This window comes from Tursiops truncatus, chromosome 12 (genome assembly GCF_011762595.2).
Source record: "Tursiops truncatus isolate mTurTru1 chromosome 12, mTurTru1.mat.Y, whole genome shotgun sequence".
Lineage (NCBI taxonomy): Eukaryota > Metazoa > Chordata > Mammalia > Artiodactyla > Delphinidae > Tursiops > Tursiops truncatus.
Window position 1 is genome coordinate 59,528,852 of NC_047045.1, and position 21,880 is coordinate 59,550,731.

The window sequence follows — 21,880 nt, forward strand, 5'->3', positions numbered from 1 at the left end:
CGTTGTTGCGGTGCGCGGGCTTCTCATTGTGGTGGCTTCTCTTGTTGTGGAGCACGGGCTCTAGGTGCCCGGGCTTCATTAGTTGTGGCACGCAGGCTCAGTAGTTGTGGCTCATGGGCTGTAGAGCACAGGCTCAGTAGTTGTGGCGCACGGGCTGTAGAGCACAGGCTCAGTAGTTGTGGCGCACGGGCTTAGTTGCTCCGCGGCATGTGGGATCTTCCCGGACCAGGGCTCGAACCCGTGTCCTCTGCATTGGCAGGGGGATTCTTAACCACTGTGCCACCAGGGAAGCCCCTGCAGTACTTTTTGTTTTTAAAGCAAAAGTTCAATAGTTAAATGAATAAGTAAAGTGAACAACATTTTAGGATGAGTCATGGATGAAAAGCAGCAGTTTCAATTTTTAAAATGAAAACTTAATAGTTAAAAATGAACGATATTAATTTATTAAAATTCCAGTATATCACTATTCTGGCTAACTCTACCTCACACTCTTACCACGTTACTCATTTTTGCTTTCTTCACAGCACTCAAGAATCTAACGTTACCTGTTTGCTCTTCGCTGTTCACTGTATGCACAGTGCTGGCACCTAGGAACTGCTTAATTGCTGTCTTGGCGACTTGTCAGAAGAGGAAGACAAAACACTAGAAAAAGGACGGTACTGATTACATTTGGCTGTATTTCATGTATTTGCGTTGCAAGTGCTGGTAGGGGAATGGCCAATCAATGCAAAATTCAGAATGTTGCTTCCCGGGAAAATCAGAGTTAAAACTGACTTCTCAGATTGCACTAACTCCGTCAGTCCTGGAAGGCGAAATTAACGCCGGATTTCTCAAAGACTACGTTTTCATCTCTGTATTTCCAGACCCTGTCCCTGTCCCTACCTGAAACATTGCAGGTGTTTCAATGCACCTGTTAAATCCCGATTTGGACGGGGTTACGAATCCAGGGGACAATTTAGTGTTAAAAAGAAAAAGAAAACAAACAAACAAACCTTATTTTAGAACGAACTATATTAGGAAACTGTAACCAACCACCGGGCTGGCCAGAGGTTCCACTTAACTAACAGTCGCCGGGAAAGTGGAATTTGCAATGCGCTCAGAAGTAGCGAGCTTTCGTTTCATGAGAACAGAGAGACGCGCGCGCGGGCGAAGATCACCCACAGAATGAAAAATTCATGAACATTCAGAATGACTTAAAATTGAAGGGAGAGAGTGTGCAGCTCAGGGAGGCCCAGTTGGTGGGGTCGATAAGAAATTACAATTATAGTGTCAGAAGGGGTTAAAACTGGTGTTCCGACAGAGCCTGGGCTCCGCGGGACTTACAAGATCGCGCAGACAGGAGAGCTTGGCCCTTCTCGCGCTCCGTAGGACGAGTTCTCTGGGCCTCCGCGGGCGCCGGCTGGGAATGACGTTGGGAGGCTGCCCGCGTTAGTGCCTGTTGTGCGGGCCAATGACCGCCGAACAGAGTCATGACCGGTCCAGCTAGAAGGCTAGCAGGACCCCTGTCTCAGAACCGCCTCAGTCCGGAAACAGAAATTCTCGAGACCGGCACTGCCAGAGCCAGCTCTTGCACGGAAGGGAGTGCACATGCGCCTAGGGGTCCTGGGAAACCCTTAAATACCGTCTTGAGGGTACGTTCGTTCTCTTTCCCTGCCGCCGCGGAGCCGCGCGGAGGCGGAGGCGCGGGGTGAGTGGAGGAAAGCTAGGGTGGTGTTTACGAAGCGTGGCTCGCTGTTTTTTGCCAGGGATTGACGTTGAATATTTGCACCTAAGTTGAATCTATTAATCAACCACTTTTTTGCTTTTTGTATTGTAGTGCATTCAAGATTCGACTCCACCCGTAACCCACCGCCATGGCCGAGGAAGGGTGAGCCCAGGGCCCGGGGTGGTGGTGCGGCCCAGGCGTGGGCTTCGAGCCGGTAGTGCGGGCTCTGGGTCGGCCGTGGCGCCTTAAGCGCGTCTGACCTACCTCGCTGATGACTGCCAAGTGCAAGGCGTTAGATGGTGTGCGGGAACTTATTAATAGCTTAATTTTTTTGTCTTTCAGCATTGCTGCTGGAGGTGTAATGGACGTTAATACTGCTCTGCAAGAGGTGCTGAAGACCGCCCTCATCCACGATGGCCTAGCACGTGGAATTCGCGAAGCTGCCAAAGCCTTAGACAAGTACGTGTATCAGTCTCAATACGGTGGGGTGTTGGAACCGGAACAAAACTGCAGCCGAGGGAAGAAAGCGTGAAGTTCATGGTGTTAGCACAGAGGTTCTGAATGGCATCCGTTCTACAGGAAACCTAGGAAAAGGTATCAGAACTCAGATCTCTAATGACCCACTTAAAGTGTGTGGGTTTGGAATGGGGATGAGCACTTGATTCCTAAAGTGAAACTACAGTGTTTGAATGATGACTTAAATTGTCGGATACCCCTTCACTCCTTTTATGAGTGAAAACTAGCAGTCTGACAAACCTGTAGCTTTTGGGGCTAATTTCACTGTTATTTAGGGGATAGGTGGGAACTTTTATTTAGCACTTTGCAAATTAAAACCATTATATTAAAGTGGCAGAAACATCTGGTTTTGGTATGAACTTTGTACAGTAGCTGTGGAGACCAATGTGGGTGTGGGATAATTGTAAATTTACTCAGTGAGGTCTCTGGGTGGGTAACATTGGCAAAACAGCTGTTAACTATTAGAGCTGAAAAATGTTGTGAAAGGGTTATTAAGTTAGGTAAATTTAAGTTTATTCAATTTGGTGTAGGTTGGCCAGTTGAACCCAGTGAAGACAGCACTTGCTGGAAAGTTCCTGATACGAGTCTACTATTTGTACCTTGAAAATACTCTGCAATATTAAGGGTCTGGGCTAGTAACAGGTAACAACTTAGTAAACTAGTTCCTATATATAACATTTGAAGTTTTAAGAGTTACTGAAGACGGGGATTCTGTAGATGAAGTTAAGGAATATATGCCTGGTGGTAGCTACGTCAAACTAAAGTTGTATTCTTCAGTGGCTGCTTATGTTTTGCCAGTGTAGCCAGTGCAAAGATAACTCTTTTAAAGCACAGTAGTGGATTTAGATCTGAATTTTAACATCTGCTGTTGGATTTGCATTTCAGGCGCCAAGCCCATCTCTGTGTGCTTGCATCCAACTGTGATGAGCCTATGTATGTCAAGCTGGTGGAGGCCCTTTGTGCTGAGCACCAGATCAACCTGATTAAGGTAAGTTTCTCATTGAATTTGGTTTTTCTGAAAGCCAAAGTAGCTTAATGGAAATTGGGCCAGTTAGGGACATGTGTCCACATAAATGCTATCCATAATGATTTTTGTCATACCGGAGCAAATTTTGTAATGAGCTCTTTGTTTTCTGCAGCTGTGAAAAGCGTCACAAATCTGGCATTGTTGGCTATGATAAAACTAGTTCTAGAAACTTTTTTATTCCTGCAGAATTAAATGCTAATTTTATGCTGGTACAGAACAAAAGATAGGTAGGGTGTTGATGGGGGGGTCTTGGTGCTGTGCATGATGACAACTGGCTCCCTCTACTGAACTGAAATGAGGAAACTGCCATGTCACCCTCTCTGACTACAGCTCCCTTTCATATAATGTACTGTGTTACCAATAGCATTAAAGCCTTGGAGTGTGGTGATCTTTGTTTTTATTCCCCCCTGATAGGTTGATGACAACAAGAAACTAGGGGAATGGGTAGGCCTCTGTAAAATTGACAGAGAGGGGAAACCCCGTAAAGTGGTTGGCTGCAGCTGTGTGGTGGTTAAGGTAAGTCGGTACCGGTGTGCGGGGTGAAGGCTGCGCTGGGTAGATGCGCTTCACTGTGAGTTAAGTCAAGAATCTCTTCGAAGCAAAAAATGCGTAATCCTCAGCAAACTTAGAAAAAGCCTTCTGCCTTGCAGAAAAGGGAAATAAGACATAATTAAGCCAGCCAATGAATCTGCTTATCTGAATGTGTTTCTGCAGAAATTTAGAAAATGCTGGCAATAGGAAAGCCGTGTTACGAGCCTTAAAGACATTGAAGTCTTTAAGGTCCCTGAAAATGGCTACAAGACATTTTAATGGTGGGAAGCGTTTTCACGAGACGTGCTGATATTTTTTAAAGCTTCATTATAACTAGTGCTAACAATTCAGTTGAGTTTCTAAATTTTAGTAAAATCACATATGTTTTTTTTAGGACTATGGCAAAGAGTCTCAGGCCAAGGATGTCATCGAGGAGTACTTCAAATGCAAGAAATGATCAAATAAAAAAACTAGGCTCTTGTTCCTCATCTCTGGTTTTTTATTTGGGGCAGAAAGTAAGGTCCCTGTTAATGAAGAACAAAAGATATTCATTGCAAAATAACTGGAAGCATGCTCTCTGTCGCCTGGTTCTAAGTGAAAGCCTTTTCTCCCAACCAGTAAGTAACTTCAGTGTTGGCAAGTAGAAGAGCCCAAGTGAAGATAGGCTTACAGTGAGGTATTGGTGACAGGGTTTCTTGGGTGTGGACATTTATCACGACTATGACGAGGCCATCCTAGGACCAAGAGAAATGGGTTGAGGCTAGTCAAGTGTGGGTGTCAATAACTTAAAATCCTAAAGCTGGATTGGATTTAGGCTGTGGGACACTAGAAGGTACATGAAGTCCAGGTGCGCTTATGCACATGCCCAATAGGGAAGGTCAGAGTGTCTTATTTACCTAAATATTAGCCACAGAAACAAGATGTGTTTCTATGTATTTCTAGTCCCTCTAGAAACTCAGTAGGGAGAAGTAATGGTGACTCATGTACTTCAAGCCTGGATCAAGTTGGGTTTGTGTGAGTACGAAATGTTGAGCCAGGTAGGACTAATGGAAATCTTAAAATTGGAATCCCTCGTAAATTGCCAACTGGGGTACTTTTGAGTTTCTCTCCCCTGGTTTGCCTGTCCTACTATACAGTTATAGGGCACATGTGAAGGGAAAATGAATTTAGTTTGCTTTTAATTGTGATTTCTTTATATCACTGTCTGCTTAACATTTTGAGTCCCTATGCTGTATTTGGTGCTGTTTGAGTCTGTTGATGCAGTGGAAAAACCATATTTTTGTTTGATCCTTTATGGGAAATTGTATAATTCAGGCTAGGGAAAACTGTTGGATTACAGCATTTTCATATTCACCCCTTTTTGAAATTAAGTGTTGGGAAGACTTTTTGAAGCTAATCTGTTTGCTGAATGTTAACTCTGATTTGGGATTACATCAGCATTGGTTTTTCGATATTTCCATATTCGCTGTCAGCTGAGCTACAAAACACACTTAAAGAAATATTTCACCCTTGACCCTATTTTACTGTAGATAATACCTGGCTAAGTCCATTGTTGAAAATTAACTTTCAGTGTGTTTTCTGGCTTCTGTCTGCTAGAATGTTATGGTCACCAAGACACTTACGGTCAAACTAGCTTCTTAATGACCTTTTTCTTTTGCCCTCTTCCTGACTTTTTAGAAAATTTTATTTGTGGTGTACTTTGGCCTTTGCCATGCTGTACCTCAGTCCCTTGTTTCTCCGTCTGCCCACCCCTTCTATTGTAATAGTTCCAGAGTTCAGACTGGTCCTATTTACTTCTCTAAGGCCAGCCTGGGACAGTTTCCACTTGTTCGTCTTTGATCAGCACTACACTAATGGTGCGCACTAGACAGCACCCTGTGAAAACCTTCAAGTTTTGTGTGCCTCAGTGAATTTTATCTTCCCCTTAAGGTCAGTGCTTTTTGTGAGAGGAAGGGGAAGAGCTGTTGACCTGCTAATGTATGCCAAGCTCTGCACCAAGTGTTAACATTTTTTTGTGTTACTTCCTGTCGATTTCCCAAGCCAGAGCCCTCCGATGTCCTCTGCCCCACCTCTGCCTTTTATAGCCTGTAGACTCCAGGTGGCAATGACCCCAGTTTTTCATCCGCACTGCTCAGTTGCAGTGAAGTGATTATCCTTTTTCTCATGACTAAATCTATTAGGTCTTTCTGCCTTTGCCTGAAGTACCTTTCTTTTTTGTCTACCTGGCAGTCTTCAAAACCTAGCTCAAAGGAACATAGCTTTAGCCTTGAAATTGTGACTTGTCTATAGCTTCTATGGGATTCATGAGGGAGGCCATCCATGCAAAGGTGCCAGGGCAGAAGCAGATGTCTTCATTCTCTTACTGGGGAAAATAATAGTTAGAGGGCATCCCTCATGAGACTCCCCTTTCACTGGGTTGCAAGAAAACCTCCAAGCCAAATCCATTTTCTTTGTTCTTAACTCTTACACTTAAAAAATTTTTGCCTGGTCCTGATTTTATTAAAATTTCTATTATGTGTGTTTTTGGTAAACCACTTTAAATTCTTCGAAAAATAATCAGGACATCCATAGAAAAATTGTAAAAAGGCTGTATTAGGTAGGTGTCCATTAAAAACAAGAATTTATCTTAAACTGGGTTGTTGAGGCAATGAAAACATAGGCAGAGGTGTTATGAACCTAGAAATGTGGAAACATCTGTCTTACTGAAGACTAGCCCTTTAAATGGAGCTTGAATTTCTTTTTTCTTTATGGATGAGAGTGCAAAAAGTTGTGCTCAAGGAATATGTTAAGCACAGGCAAGCTTTGCGTCTTCCTGCCCTCTTCATAGAGGAGGAAGGAGAGGATATTTAACCAAGGAGGGGAAGTAAGAACACAGCCTTCATTCCAGGCTGAGGGTGGGGCAGGGTGATGGCTCAGTGGGGTAGGGCATTGTCCTCCCAGCTGGGGTCCTCATAAAGCCCAATCCACAAGGCAATATGGAATTTCAGGAGTAATTTCTAGCAAGAGCAATGGAGGCATCATGGCTGGGCTATGCAGGTACCCAAGAGATGCCACCAGGCTTCCCCAGCCTCCCAGAGAGAAACTTGGATGAAGTTACGACTCGTTGCCGGTGGCCAGGTGCTGGGGGCAGAGGGGGATGGTCACAGTCAGAATTGAAGAATTGTACAGAGGGTGATCAGGTATTTAGGGCTTGGGCTACATAAATATTAACACATCAGTGTTCAGAAGGATTGGTGGTACTGGTGCTCCCCAGGCAGAAATCAGTCCTTTTTAAACAACAGCGGCTTACACTTCAAATGGCATAAGCACACCTAAATTAAAGCTTTATCATACCACAAGTGAGATGTCTCAGCCAGTTTTTTTACCCAAAACATAACAGGGCCGAGTCTGCTGATTGAAGTTGCATTACAACCTGGCTTTTGCTTGAAAAGGCTTAGAAATGAGGGAGGTGGGTGACCCTAGGAATTATTAAGACCTGCACTAAAGGGGCAATCTTTTAAGCTCTCTTATGAAACATGCCTTAAGAGTGTCGTTTCTTGACATTTCTTTTGCCCCTTTTTCACTGACCACTTTCATCACCGCATTCCTAATTTGTTTCCAGTGGCAAATTGGCTTTGGGAAGGGGATAAACAAGAGTAGAGAAGTGCTTTTATAGGTAGAAGCTGAGTCTGTGGTTTCCTCTTTGGGGACTAAACTCAGTTGTGAAACATGAAGGTGGAGACTGGTGGTTATTTTGTGGCCCTACCAACCCGGGAGGTTCTGTTAACCTTTCATTTTCTGGTAAAGGGTGAGAAAAATTATAAAGCATCAATTTAGTTAACCCATTCATTGACCAATTACAAATGAAAGAATGGTTATAGCTATAAGTATGCTTACTACAGAACTCTTGGTAGGACTTGTTGGTTGAAGGAGGGGAACAATTAGGTGAAATGTGATACATCTACATAATGGGGTATTATGGACAGAATGGAAGGGTATTTGTCAGTGTATTCTTAAAGCAATAGTTAAAACGTACAGTAAGACCACATTTTGTAAAAAAAAAAAAAAAAAAAAAAGTTTGGAAGGATATACATTAAGGTTTTAATGGTTACTTCTGGAAAGGTGGGTATTTTGGTTTTCCTTTTTTTTCTTTAATACGTATTGCTTTTGTAGTAAGAAAACATTCTTAAAGAAATGAAAGAATGGTACAAGATAGTCTTAGGATTAATTTTAAGTAGCATTAATATAAAACTAAAAATTTTTGTGTGTTTTGTGAACATGTGAATTTACTTGTCTGGTAAAATAGCACTTGGATAAGACAGGGCACTTTTAAGAGGGAGTTCAGACCTACCCAGCAGAGGGCAGTAAGAAGCTAGTGTCAGAGGGACCTATCAGTAAAAGAAGTGGAGATAAGCACAGACTGTATAGCAGGCTCCCCTTAGGAAAAGATTCTCCTCCCACTCCTTGAAAATTGTTGGGCTTCAGTTTACTATTTCTCGTTGCTCTTGCTCTTTGTCTTGATATTGTAGAATCCACACTCCCCAGCTGGTGAGGTCAATTCAACTTGTGCTTTGGGAGGTTGTCAGTAGAGGTGACTAGTTATTTTATATACAACTAAGAAATAGAGACTACAACATATTCCTAGAGGAAAAGGTTTTGCTCTGTGATAGTGGACTGTATGTTAGGCCCCTTTCTCTTCCACTAAATGAGAATTTGTCTGAAGCTACCTGAAGACTAAAAGGTTTCAGAGCAGGCGTATTCTGGAAAAATGGGCATAATTTGGAGAGCGTCAAGGCAACAGCCATACTCTGGAGATGATAATCCACAGTATAACTCCATGGAAGCACTGACATTGTTCTGTGCTGTAATCTCTGGTGCCTAGAGTAGTGCTTGGTGTAATAGGCACTCATAATCTGTTGGATGAATAGATTTGACCTGCCTATTTGTTTAGTCATTTAATTTGTGGGTTTCCTTCTCGGGCTTAAACTCCCCAGCCTCTTTTGACACTTTAATTTCTCATGTTCCTTTTTTTCTGGCAACAAAAGTGAATCTCAAGCTGGGCCTCTTCTAAACTAGAATGGTGCCAAGTTGTCTCAACTTCCCATCCCTCCAGCTCTACTCTAGGGAGCAGGGTAGAGAAACGTATCCTATCACAATATGGGGTACACACCTCTAAGAGTCTGAAAATTTAAAAGCCAGTATGAGGCTTGGGAACAGTAAAAAGCATGTGAATTCAGGGAAACTTTTTACACTGCAGTAATTTCTCTTTGAAGCTTGTTTATTGAGACACATGCCAACAGCACAGTATTGTATGAGTGATGTGAACTAAACCTTACACAAATGTAGTATTTGGCTTTTTATTTTTCCTTCTTTCAACTCAACTGCTCCCAACTAAAATTTACAAACATAAAAAATCCTGTTTGTACCTGGATGGCTTGTTAGAGAAATGTGGGGTAAAAGACCTGTGATATTTCACAGTGTTGCCACCAGGTTAAAAGGAGCAAAATGCACATAAATACGAGATCCGTAAGGGGAAAATGAAGTATTGACATACAGGATGCTGCAAATTAAACATTCTGTCTTCTCTTAGATTTGATGCTTGCATATACTTGGTGAGTTCCGGGGCTCAGCAGATGTTTTGCTACATAGGTGCATGTTGTGTCTTGCTGGGAGGTGTTTACCCACACATACGTCATAAAGTGTTGCAGTTACCCCAGTTTCAGGAGGGAGTACATGTATAGTTTTTAAGCAGAAATAAAACCTTTTCTATCCCCACCCACAAGCTAGGGTTTTGAAATTAAATTTTCCAGTTCAAACTTTTATATTCCAATTTTCTGTCACGTAAAGAGTCTAGAAATTTAATTTTCAAATAAACATGAAAATGATAATGTGGATGATATTAACATGCAAAAGCAAAGTTCAGAGCCCTACGTGGAGAGGAAACAGTTTATGTGAAATTTTTTACATTTTAAAATAACTTATCAAGGCATAAATATCCTTTATTGTTGCCTAGTGTTGTCCTGTGAAGTGAGGCTCATTCAAAGTGTCGCAGGTTGCATTGTTGCCATGTGGAGTCTTGGGTAATAGACTGCAGGGCAGATGGAGGTTTAGCTAACCTTCAGTTACAGTTTGAAACTTTCCTTTTGGGTGGTAGTAAAAATAAAGCAGGTAAGAAATGAGCTGCTCTTCAAAGAAACGTCTGTGTTTTGGTAAAACTGCTGAGGGTGTTTCTCCCGTCAGAGCCGTATAACAGTCAGAGCCGTATAACAGTGCGCAGCAAGTTTCTTCAATGAAGCAGAAACCTGCCTGCCTGATAAATCCCAGGACCGTCCAGGGCATAATGACCATTTGCAAGTAAGAGTACAGATTATTTGTGGGAAGTGAAGGCAACATTTTAAAAGCAAGCTGTGTTTCTGAGGGGTGGGGGAGAGGAGTGGGGGGAGGAGAGGGAGACAGGGAGAGAGATGGAAGGAGGGAGATGGGAGGGGAAGGGAGGGAGGGAGAGAAGACGTTCAGTTGCCTATAAACTAGTACAAAGGATTGATTTATTCTACACATTATTTTCTTCAGTTAAAAAAGAAAATGTGAACATTCACCTTTGATTTTGGAAGGTGAGCATTCACTTAACATTATAAATCAGTCGAAAATAAGTATAATTGAGTTGAATATTAGCTGACCAGTTATCTTTTATTGCATTGGGTAGAACCCCAGTAGTTATTTTCTTTGGTGAGTCTCAACTGAAATGGTATATTAATCAAGTGAAAGTGCTCGTAATCATTGCCAGTCCCCAGACTTGTACTTGTGTGTTGAAATTTTTTCTCAGCAGCAAAGTAAAATATTTTACCCTACCTATACAGTTTAACTCTTGTCTTCCTAGTAAGGCATTCACATTTAGAAATTAACAGCCAGTTTGGATAATAGATGCAAACTCTTATTTAAGGGAGAAGATATATTTAATAAGATTTATATTGCTTTATGTAGACTAGAAAATAAACAACCAAAGCAAAATCTCCCCAACATATAAACAATATGTAACAAAAACAGAACCCCTATGTAGCGTTGAGTGGAAGAGCATGTAAACTGTTCCTTTAACCCTATAATTCTGATTCCTTGATTTTTGCTTTGATACTTTGATAATGAAAGGTAAACAGTTGTGCAAAGAAATACAGCTGTTTCTTTTAACATTTTGCTCTCCTATGCGATTCCCAAACTGCTTCATGTTTTTGGTTTCGTTTTTGTCCGCACCACGGGGCATGGAGAACTTCCCTGACAAGGGATCGAACCCACGCCCCTGTCCCTCAACGTGCTTCGTGTTTTTTGTTTTCTGTTTTTTTAAAAAAATTAATTTTTGGCTGTGTTGGGTCTTTGTTGCTGTACACGGGCTTTCTCGTTGCAGTGAGTGTGGGCTTCTCATTGCGGTGGCTTCTGTTGCAGAGCACGGGCTCTAGGCGAGTGGGCTTCAGTAATTGTGGCTTGCAGGCTCTAGAGTACAGGTTCAGTAGTTGTGGCGCACGGGCTTAGTTGCTCCGTGGCATGTGGGATCTTCCCGGACCAGGGCTCGAGCCTGTGTCCCCTGCATTGGCAGGTGTATTCTTAATCACTGCGCTGCCAGGGAAGCCCAACCTGCTTCATGTTTGATTTTAGTCCTTTGAAGAGGCCCTACCAGGAAGGGGCTCTTATGTAATTCTGGGCTCTGTGTAAAAAAAAAAGTATGTTTCTATAATATCTACATGATTACCTCTCAAACTTAGTTTATTGCTAAATGATACAAAATTTAGGGAATTAAAACAAATGATTCGTCTTCTACTTAATAACACAAGTGATATTCTTTAATACTGTCATCTAAAGTAATCATTAATGATGATTGTGGTAAATTACTTTCTAGAGTTAGTAGTATCATTACTGGTTGTGTTATTTTCTAGAAGTAACTGTGGCCTGACCAAAATGTGGCCTTGCTACTTTCTTGCTGTATTTCTGGAGAAGATGCTCTCTCTTGCCCAGAGAGAATTGGGCCGGGAGTTTAGGCCTGAAGTGATGAGTCTCGCATTGCAGACTCTACTTGCAGTTAGAATCTGAATTTTTCAGTTGGAAGGACCTGAAAAATGATCTCATTTGGTTCCCTCATTTTCCGGCTGAGAAGACAGAGCCTCCACATCCCAGGATATGCTCCAAGCAGACTTGGACATGTGGGTAAACTGATTATAGGATTTGTCATTTTGTTGAAGATTAAAATATTCTATCTTTAATATATGTGGAAGGAATAGACTTTGTAAATTGATATGGGTGTATTGGTGAAGAATATCAGGGATGAGGACTTAAACAAACGTACTATGAGTCCAGAAACACTTTTTTTTTTTTTTGAGTTACGCGGGCCTCTCACAGCCGTGGCTCCTCCCGCTGCGGAGCACAGGCTCCGGACGCGCAGGCCCAGCGGCCATGGCTCACGGGCCCAGCCGCTCCGCGGCACCTGGGATCTTCCCGGACCGGACTGGGGCACGAACTCACACCCCCTGCATCGGCAGGCGGACCCCCATCAGGGAAGCCCCAGAGACACTTTTTAGTGCATGAAAAATAAGCTAACAAGGGCAATATATTGGTTTCCACAAGAGGTGTGTACAGATGTGGAAGAATGTTTATACAAAGCCAGAATACACAAGCATCATCTCCCACAGGTCATTTGCACTGTGCACTTTGAGTTTGTGCAGTGTTTCCTGATCTGTACTTGTCCCATTAATTTAGGCCACCAACAGTGATGTAGAGCGATGAAGTCTCCAGAACTAGGGATCTACCACGGAACCCTTGTTGGGCCCCTAATACACAGGTGAACTAGCAGATCCGAGGGTGTGTCTTAAAAGAGAAGGGAAGACGAGGGGAGGCATTTGTCCATAAGAACGTGATTTGAAGAAAACCTGTCTCAAAGTGAATAATGAGTGTATTTTACAAAAGATTGCAGCTAGTTCTTTGCCTTGCCATTAAAGTTAATAAATTAATGTTAATTTTCAGAAGCAGTTATAAATAACTTTAAAGGAGTATCGTTATCTATAGTTGGTTGGTAGGGGAATTGGCCTTAAAAATAATCCTGGATTAGGTATCCATTCTATAGTGTTGGCAGAGAAGAACCTGCTTCTTAAAGATCTCTTTAAGATGAATGAGCATAAGATGCAGATTCTCATCCTAGACTACAGTGCAGTTCCTGTCCACAAAAATCTGGGGAGACAATTGCATTAACACGCCAGTGTTACTGATTTATAGTTGATTCTGAGAGCAGAAGAAAAACTACTTTTTGGAGATACGGAATTCTGGTGGGTATGTTTTCAGATTCTGAAATTTAGAGATGAAAAGAACCTTTTGAAAACTTCCTTTATTTTCTTGTATGTGTGCTTCGGTAAAATTCCAAAGGAAGACTAATTTCTGTTGTTAGCTTTTCTCATCCACTTACTTGCTTTTTAAAAAAAAAAATTAACCAAATTTATTTTTGGCTGTGTTGGGTCTTCATTGGTGTGTGCGGGCTTTCTCTAGTTGCGGTGAACAGGGGCTACTCTTAATTGTTATGCCCAGGCTTCTCATTGTGGTGGCTTCTAGTTGCAGAGCACGGGCTCTAGGGCTCCTAGGCTTCAGTAGTTGTGGCACGTGGGCTCAGTAGTTGTGCACGGGCTTAGTTGCTCTGCGGCATGTGGGATCTTCCCGGACCAGGGCTCGAATCCATGTCCCCTGCATTGGCAGGCGGATTCTTAACCACTGCGCCAACAGGGAAGCCCTTACTTGCTTCTTTTTGAGTGTTTCTAAATTTGGATTCATTGGAGAGAAATCGATTTCCTGAGAATTCTTTAGCTAATATTAAAATTTAACATATGTTATTTTTAATGTTTTAAAATGTTTTATTTTTATATGTTTAAAATGTTTTATTTTAATGTTTTAAAATATTTTATTGTACAAAATAGATCATTACAATTTAGGTAATATGAAAACAATATTCAGAAAAGTCAACTACCAGTTTAATGTTTAAATAAAGACTTCAGAAATTCTCTGGAATAGCTTCTATCTAAAACCAAATTTAAAATTACTATGGCATTGCCATCTTGATTAAAATTGGTTTTGATTTACTGGCTTAAAAAACCTTTATAATAAAGAGTGAACAATCTCTAGTTGTTAGTTTTATCCAACACCACTTTGCATTCCTTTTGAGCGTCATTTCAGTACATTCTGTGCAGTGAACAGGAGAGGGCAGCATAACCTCAGCTGTTGGAAAAGCAGTGCAAACCAGTCTTTCTGAACAGAGAAGGCTGGGAGCTGATGAAGAGCAGAGTTATAGCAGCAGGTGCTGCAGTGTGTCTATCAAGCAGGATACACAGGAAACAAATGTGAAGTAAAACTGTTTAATGCCTCTGAATGCTGCGGAGTTTTACGCGTATTTTCCAGAGTAATAGCCCCTTCCCTTGTAAAAATGAAATGGGTCAGATGTTGAGATTTTTATGGGATTTAGAAAGCTGTACATGCCTAACAAAGAACTTGGCTCTACAGCTGTGGGTTTTCTGATCTCTATTTTTTTTATGGAGTAGTAATTTTCTAATAATACTAGACACTCATCTTCCTTATTTCTTCTCAAATTTCTGAACCAATTTTAATAATAATAAGTAACCAGATCTCAGGTCAGTAAAAGTACATATATGCACCTGAACTGCTACTGTCTGTTTTGTTGTAGTATTAGTGCAGGAGAGAAAAGGTTAGATTGGTAAATCCATGGATCTCAAGGTCTTAAGACCTCAGCTTCTGTTTAACATCCAGTTTGTACCTCTCCTTGAGGAGGCAGCCTCCAGGGAGTACAAACCTGCAGTGTGCAACCTGGATATATTTTGCTGGAATATGTGTGTGTGTGTGTGTGTGTGTGTGTGTAAATAAATTTACGCATGTGTATAAAGAACTTGTATTCTTTCTTAGCTTCCTTCAGGAAATTTAACCAGCTATTGGAAAAGTTCCTGGAGAATCAACATGTATTGGCTTTAAGAAAAAAGAGGAGAAAATGAAGGCCTAAATATGAAAGTTTTCTTGCTGCTTATGTTATGTCTTTACCCTGGTTAGGAAAGAAAAGATTCAAAGGATTATTTTAAATTGACGAGTTGCATTCCAGCCTCAACTTTCACTTAAAAATTCTATATTCTTAGAAATCTCGTTTAGGAGATAATTTCCGAAAATCTGACCTCTAAAATATGGATCTCTGTTGCTCATTTGCATTAACTTTTGAGCTTTAATTTCCTCATGTCTGAATATAATCTGCTTTGGGCAATGCTTGCTGTTTCTTCCCACACCCCACCAATTTGAGAAAGCAACCCTTTTGTAATGGCATAAATTTGACTTTTGTGCACTGAACAGAACATTTTTAATATGCTCACTTTCCGTTAAAATCCTTGGCTAACAAATGCATAATACAGCACTTATGGATTCAGCAGAGATCCAAAGGTGAACCTGAAATTTCATCTACCGCTTGGTGGCTTATATCCCTGGCAGGGTTACTACATCAGAAATAATGACTTGAGTGTGAATTTGAATGAGTGAAAACCATAGATGTTGAATCACAATGCAGTCAGAGGTTTATCCTGGCCTCCATACGTAGTAGGGAGGGAATATCTAATGTTAAAACCCATTTCACCTTTTTTCAGTATGCTGGGTCTCATTAAATAATTGTGAACAAAGACACTGGTACTAATTTTCATCCCTTTTGACATACTAAGGACTTCAAAATGGGATTTGACAGGTTTTTGGTGTGTCTGTAGGGCCGACTGCTGGGCATCAGATTGGTTACTAAAGGTTGTTATAGTGCCTGTACCAATCCCCTTGAAAAGGGGATGGCAGTGGTGCACACACGTGCGCGCGCGCACACACACACACACACACACACGGAGACACATACGTTGTAGTGGTTGTTCGGCCCACACTGGCTTTATAGTCAGGTGAGTGGGTGGAGTCCTTGGGTGTGAATCCTGGCTTTGCCAGTTAGTGATTGTGAGACCCTAGAAAAGTCATTTAGCTTATTTATTTATTTTTGAATTTATTTTATTTATTTATTATTGGCTGCGTTGGGTCTTCGTTGCTGTGTGCGGGCTTTCTCTAGTTGCAGCGAGCGGGGGCTACTCTTTGTCGAGGTGCACAGGCTTCTCATTGCATTGGCTTCTCTTGTTGTGGAGCACAGGCTCTAGGCACACAGGCTTCAGTAGCTGTGGCACGTGGGTTCAGTAGTTGTGGCTTGTGGGCTCTAGAGCACAGGCTCAGTAGTTGTGGTGAACAGCTTAGTTGCTCCGTGGCATATGGGATCGTCCTGGACCAGGGCTTGAATCCATGTCCCCTGCATTGACAGGTGGATTCTTAACCATTGCGCCACCAGGGAAGCCCTATTTAGCTTATTTAAATCCCAATTCTTTTTCTCTAAAATAGGAATACTAATACCGTCTTAGAGTTTTCTTGTTTTTGTGAAGATTAACTGAGATAATGTGTAAAGTGCTTAGTCCACTGTCCAGAACATAAATGATGGTGGTTATTATGGTGATAATAGAATTAGCACAGCAGATTTAAATACATACAGCAAGTATAATCAGACTACTTTTTCCTTCCAAATCCCTAACCTACATAAAGATAGCTTTAAGATCTGTTAAAAACTCAGGTATCCCCTAAGGAATAGGTTATAACTTTTTGTTACACAGTGCTTGAGACAATATGTATGTGTAACCTTCTCAGAAAAGTTTTATAAATAGCTTTCATAGGCCATGGACTTTATTAGGGTCCCAATCCTACGGGATTCATCGAAGCTGGTCTAAAGATTATTTAGAAAGATTATAGAAAACTGTTCTGCCCAGTGGGAGTTTATGTCTGTTCAGACTCCTGTTCTTGGCTTCAGCTCTCAACTGTGGCTTTGTGCCTCCATAGATAGCATGTTCATTTAAGAGCATTGGTTGTGGCCGTTTGGAGCTTTTATCCTGAACAGTATTTCCCGAACAGGAAACTTTTGCACTATGCTAACATACTCTATGTTTAACACAATGTGTTCATTTTAATTCTGTTAGAATCTCTTTGTTGTTGTTTTTTACCTAAGAAACAAAATGAGTTTAAGTATTTTGAAAATCTAGGTCTTCTTACTTGAAAGCTCTTTGATTTTGGGTCCTTTGTGCTTTCTTTCAACTACAATTTAGGTCTTGGAGCAACGAGGTCAGATAATCATTCTTTCCCTGCCCTTCATTCTGGTTGCCCATTTGCACTGCCCATGTTAGCTTATAGATTGCATACTTGAGTTTCTTGAAGGTAGGAAACACTCTTCTTATGTGCTTTCCCTAATGCCTAATAAGATGTTTTGTTCAAATAGTGCTTAAAAAAATGAGGACGTGAATATGAACTGTATATTTTATGTATTAGGGATGTGAGCACCGCCAAGGATCCTGGAAAGATGACAACTGAATACTATGATAGGGAATATGTATGGTACAGATTAACAAACACAGTCTTTAATTTCAGCTAATTTAGAAAAGAAATTAAACAGCTACTTTACATATTGAGTAGATAACATGTTACTCCAAGAGGTGATATGGGCTGAAAAGAGTAAGTTTGGTTAAGTGTAGAGGCAAGATGTAGAAGGAATAGTTGAGGGAAGCTGTGGGTTTTAAGAAATCTGAACTTTAAAGCTAATGTGAGCTGCTGCCATCTTATGGCATTTCTGCCAAGATTGAGTCATTCTATTAAACTGGCAGGGCCCTGGCTTTGACAGTAGGACAGTTCTTATATTTTTAGGAATCAAAAATAATGTATCAGTTATAATTGTTTTGTTCTTGTCCCCAGCACTCTTCATTCTCCCCTAGCAAAACCCCAACCCTGGATAATACAATAGTTCTGGTCCATCCCTGCACCCACATAGCTAAACACCATCACAGAACAGCACACAACCAAACCAACTAGTTTCGTATTGAATATGGATGCAGGTAGGAGGTTAGAAATTGTGGTGGCAACTTGGTGTAATTCTTCCTGATTGTTTCTGTTTTCTCTCATTGAAATAAGAAAGCAAAGTTACCAGCTAGAATCAGCATGAGGGGAGGCGGTGATGAAGATTTGAGGTGAGAGGAGAGTGACAGAGTGAATGGGCAAAAAGCATGTGATCCCACATCCCCTTCAGATACTGTCCCCATTTCTCAATTCCCATTTACAGCAAAACTACCCACAAGAGTTGTCTATACTCTCCGTCTTCAGTACTGCTTCCACAGTTCATCTTAAAACCACTCCAATCGGGTAATCACTCAAAATTCCCCTGAAATGTCTCTTGTCAAGGGCACTGGTGAATTACATGCTGTTAAACTTAATGGTCAATTCTCAGTCCTTAACTTTTTTTCAGTGACATTTGACAGTTGACCACTCCCTCCTCTGAAGTACTTTCTGGTCTTCTGTTTTTTGCTACTTCATTGGCTCTTCCTTCTTGGTCTGCATTACTAATTCTTCATCCTGTCTCTGACCCAGTCTTGGAGAACTCAGCTTTCATTCCCTGGATCTCTTCTTATCCACCCACTCTCTTGGTGGTCTCATCCATATAGATGTGGAGGGCTTCCAATTTATATCTCGGTCACAGACCTTTCCCTTGAACTCCAAAAGCATTTACCCAACTGCTCACTTGACATCTCTACTTGAATATGTAACAGGCTTCTTTAATCAAACTTCTGATATTTCCTCAAAAAACTTACTCTGCTCCTGATTCCTCCCCATTGCAGGAAATCACAACTTTATCCTCTTAATTGCTCAAGATAAAAGCTTGGGAGTCAAGCTTGCCTCCTCTCTGTCCTGTATACTCCACATTCGGTTCTGTCAGAGTATCCTGTTTTTACCTTCAAGATACAGTCAACATGTGGTCATCTCTTACCCCTTCACATAGAAAATAGAGCAGCCAGATGTCACATGGTCCAAATCCATGCTGATCATCACAAAGGTAGGAACAGGAATTAGGATACATTTTGGAGAAGTTGATAGACCGATGTTGCCTTTTTCTCAATATCAAGCTCCAGCCAGTCAAATGTTCACAGAAAGGTGATAATAACTCACTTTTTCTAGTTCTTTGGCATCTACGCTGTCCAACCTTAATATCTCCTTCATTGTTACATTTATTTAGCATGTCCTATGATTGCATGATATTGATTTGTAAATAGGAGTAACAAACAGGCCACCACCAGTTCACCTGTGTCAGAATAGCTCTAAAGGAGAAGCCATCTGCGGAGGATAAATGAGAGGCACTTACATGGCCAGAGGAACCTAAAATAAACAGAAGGGGAAAAAAAAAAAAAAAACCTGAGATGCTGCAGAACTTGGGAAGCAATTTTATATCAGTTCTACAAAGTTAGAGGGAAATTCAGGAGAAAATCTCATATTCACCTGTGATAGGGACAGCAGCAGGCTGGGCACTTAGGGGATCAGTAGGTATAGTTTTTCAAATATGTGTGTGTTGGTCTTGTGTTTGTATTTGCGAGTATGCGCAGTGCTCATAGACTGGACATAAAGAACAAATGGTTCTTTATTATGGAACTTTCCTGGTGGTCCAGTGATTTAAGACTCTTGGCTTCCACTGCAGGGGGCACGGGTTCAATCCCTGGTTGGGGAACTGAGATTTCGCATGCCATAAATAAGTACAAAAATTTTTTTTAAATTAAAAAGAACAAATTGTTCTTTATTATAATTTTAACTTAGTACAGCACCTAACAAAGGGCTTTGCATATTAAAAATGCAAGCACTAGTTGAATGAATAAAAATCTACTGAAAAATGAGCATAAACTACAGCATATTAATAAATTAACACTTGTTATCAGTGTAATGTTTTTCTTATTTAACTGCTGTCTTGATTGAATCTGTTAATTGAAAATAGTCAATTAATAGTCAATAATTTAACCTATCCAAGAGATACATTGAGATACATATCTGTTTTCTTAGCTAAAAGTTAATTGCTGTGATTTCAAACACCTTTTGGATCTATCCCTAAAGAAGTTACAGAAAAATCTATTCATTTGTTAATCGTTAATAATACAGCCATTGTGACTTAGGTGTATAAATATACAAACTAGATGCTCATGTTGTCAAGTTACTGCTTATTTATAATTTGGATCCTGAGTTTCCTTGGCCACTTCTAACCTGAGCAAAAGTATAGATGGCAGAGCAGTGAAAATCCAATGCCTCTATTGGATGAAGGAGTAAAAGATGTGTCTCCAAATGGAGGATCAAGAACATCATTTTATGTATTTTTGAATTGGCATGTTAAAGAATTCAGTTTTAAATTGAATTGTTAGAACTTTATCATTGCCTCTGTGGTTGCTCCAAAAGCTGATTTTGAGCCATCTGAAGTCACTAGGTAAGAGGAAAATGAAAAAATGTATTTCATATGTTAAATTCATACGTAAATTGAGTGCAGTTGTAGGCTTCAGAAGAAACACTTGGCTCCCATAGATTTTTTACATAGTGTATAATGAAAGTCTGCAATATGATACCTCACACGTCCCCATTAACCTCTGACACGGAATTTGTTCTATTCTGATTGTTTTTTCATTGATACAAGTGTTTGGTGAGGAATTAAGGAGCTTTCCTTCACAAATGTTTTGTTTGATTTACAGCATTTTTGGCTGTGATAGTCCTGGTTAGAATACTTTACTGTTGAAATCTTAAAAAAAAAAAAAAAAAAATTAGTTAAATTCCCAAAGGATAATGTGCATCAGTTCTATGTTAAGCTCTTTGTTCAGATTTATGATTTCAGCCTCCAAAATGTGTTTTCACTAACATTATAGCGTGATAGATGAAAAAGTGTGTGCACAGCTTAAAACATTTGGAAATGCTTCTATAAGTTACTTTTATGCTGGGCAGTTTACTTTTTCCATAAAGGTATTTATTCCATACTCTACTGTCGCACAGGTTTCTGAAAGGTGAACATGAGTTCCGTAGGAATTCTATTTTTGGACTTAAAAACTGGAGTTGTGTGGGAGACAGTTTTTACTCTTGTCTAATTGAATTGTCCAGCTTTTCCCCTTCTTGCGTACACAGACATCAGTTTTATTTGTTTTTCCTTGAATATTTATGTGTGCTTCCTTCACTTACAGTACAAAACCCTCCCAGTTAAAGAGTTAAGTGTCATATTCATCCTTCATTTTTCATGCTGTTTCATTCTCCTTTTTGACTTTTCTAATCACCTTCTTTCCTCCATCACTTAGTAGTTGTGAACCATCAAAGTATAGTACCATCACCAAGACAGCGTACATCGCTAAGATGAATACCGCTTTACACCCCGGATCTGTTCTTCCCAGTGTGGCTGCCGGTAGCCCTAGGTGGCTGTTGAGCACTGGCAGTGGGGCTGGTCCAAACTGAGATGCACTGAGTGTAAAACACACACTGGGTTTCAAAGACTTAGTACAAGTAAAAAGGACGTAAAATATCTTATTAATAATTTTTATGTTGATTACATGTTGAATTATTTTGAGCTTATTGATTTAAATAAAATGTCTTAAGTTTTCTTTTTTAAATGAGGCTACTAGAAAATCCTTTGGAAAATGTAGCTACCAGAAAATGTGGCTTGCATTATATTTAGGTTAGACAGCACTGCTCAACATCAATCTTTCTCAAACCTGGTTACCCATCAGAAGCATCTAGGAAACTTAAAAAAACCCCACAGTTTCCTGGGTCCTACCCCAGACCTACGATTTCCAAATACTGGACATGGGTCTTAGGAATCTGTACTTTTAGAAAGCTCTCCTGACAGTTTTGAGGATGCCAGTTAGTAGAGCAGCGCTTGTAAACTTCTATTCCAAATGCCCCTCTTTTGCTACCTCAGGGCAGCACTTCTTGGCCTGGATCTCATGTATTACAGGAAATGCTATTTTGTGTGACTGAATATGGTGTGGGTAAATCACAAAAACAAGTCCCTACCTACTTGCTGAAGTAGTTCCCTTTCCCTAATGTATTTAAATTTACAACTCTGAAAAGCGGCTTAGTGAGTAAAGGTACTTGAATAATGATATATCTAAGTCAGTTGGGACCAGCAATGGTCATTTACTTTTCGTTTTTCTTTTTTTTTTAAGACTTTTATTTTTTTAAGAGTAGTTTTAGGTACACAGCAAAACTGAGAG

At 40.6% G+C, this 21,880-nt stretch overlaps 2 protein-coding genes, 3 non-coding genes and 2 pseudogenes across 8 annotated transcripts in view; 6 read left to right on the top strand and 1 right to left on the bottom strand.

Moving 5' to 3' along the window:
• Positions 1–1,279, bottom strand: part of SLC18B1 (solute carrier family 18 member B1) — a 45,351-nt gene extending 44,072 nt beyond the window's left edge. For 2 of the 4 annotated variants that reach the window (XM_073789607.1, XM_033867746.2), the window contains exons 1-2: positions 993–1,279; positions 546–642 (exon numbers count right to left, since the gene is read on the bottom strand). The gene's annotated coding sequence lies outside the window, so the exon portion shown is untranslated. Of the gene's footprint in view, positions 1–545 lie in introns of all 4 variants that reach the window. The other 2 variants (XM_033867747.2, XM_033867745.2) reach the window with 1 other exon arrangement.
• A 310-nt stretch (positions 1,280–1,589) lies between these two features.
• On the top strand, positions 1,590–4,260 carry RPS12 (ribosomal protein S12). The gene is made up of 6 exons (XM_004324026.4): positions 1,590–1,687; positions 1,817–1,867; positions 2,048–2,164; positions 3,107–3,209; positions 3,663–3,764; positions 4,174–4,260. The coding sequence occupies exons 2-6, from the start codon at positions 1,854–1,856 to the stop codon at positions 4,234–4,236; spliced, it is 399 nt and encodes a 132-aa protein (XP_004324074.1). The 5' UTR covers positions 1,590–1,687; positions 1,817–1,853; the 3' UTR covers positions 4,237–4,260.
• On the top strand, positions 2,389–2,461 carry LOC117307578 (small nucleolar RNA SNORD101). The gene has a single exon (XR_004521345.1). It is a non-coding gene; the product is annotated as a small nucleolar RNA SNORD101 (small nucleolar RNA).
• Positions 3,503–3,579, top strand: LOC117307586 (small nucleolar RNA SNORD100). Its single transcript, XR_004521353.1, has one exon. It is a non-coding gene; the product is annotated as a small nucleolar RNA SNORD100 (small nucleolar RNA).
• Positions 3,921–4,050, top strand: LOC117307585 (small nucleolar RNA SNORA33). Its single transcript, XR_004521351.1, has one exon. It is a non-coding gene; the product is annotated as a small nucleolar RNA SNORA33 (small nucleolar RNA).
• A 24-nt stretch (positions 4,261–4,284) lies between the features above and the next one.
• The window catches only part of LOC141275665 (small ribosomal subunit protein uS2 pseudogene), a 34,185-nt pseudogene continuing 16,589 nt past the window's right edge, over positions 4,285–21,880 (top strand).
• The window catches only part of LOC101321210 (ADP-ribosylhydrolase ARH3 pseudogene), a 105,097-nt pseudogene continuing 87,611 nt past the window's right edge, over positions 4,395–21,880 (top strand).

Coding starts and splice junctions, on each gene's coding strand:
- RPS12 (XM_004324026.4), top strand. Junction 2,165..3,106: donor GCTGCCAAAGCCTTAGACAA/GTACGTGTATCA, acceptor TTTGCATTTCAG/GCGCCAAGCCCATCTCTGTG. Junction 3,210..3,662: donor ACCAGATCAACCTGATTAAG/GTAAGTTTCTCA, acceptor CCCCCCTGATAG/GTTGATGACAACAAGAAACT.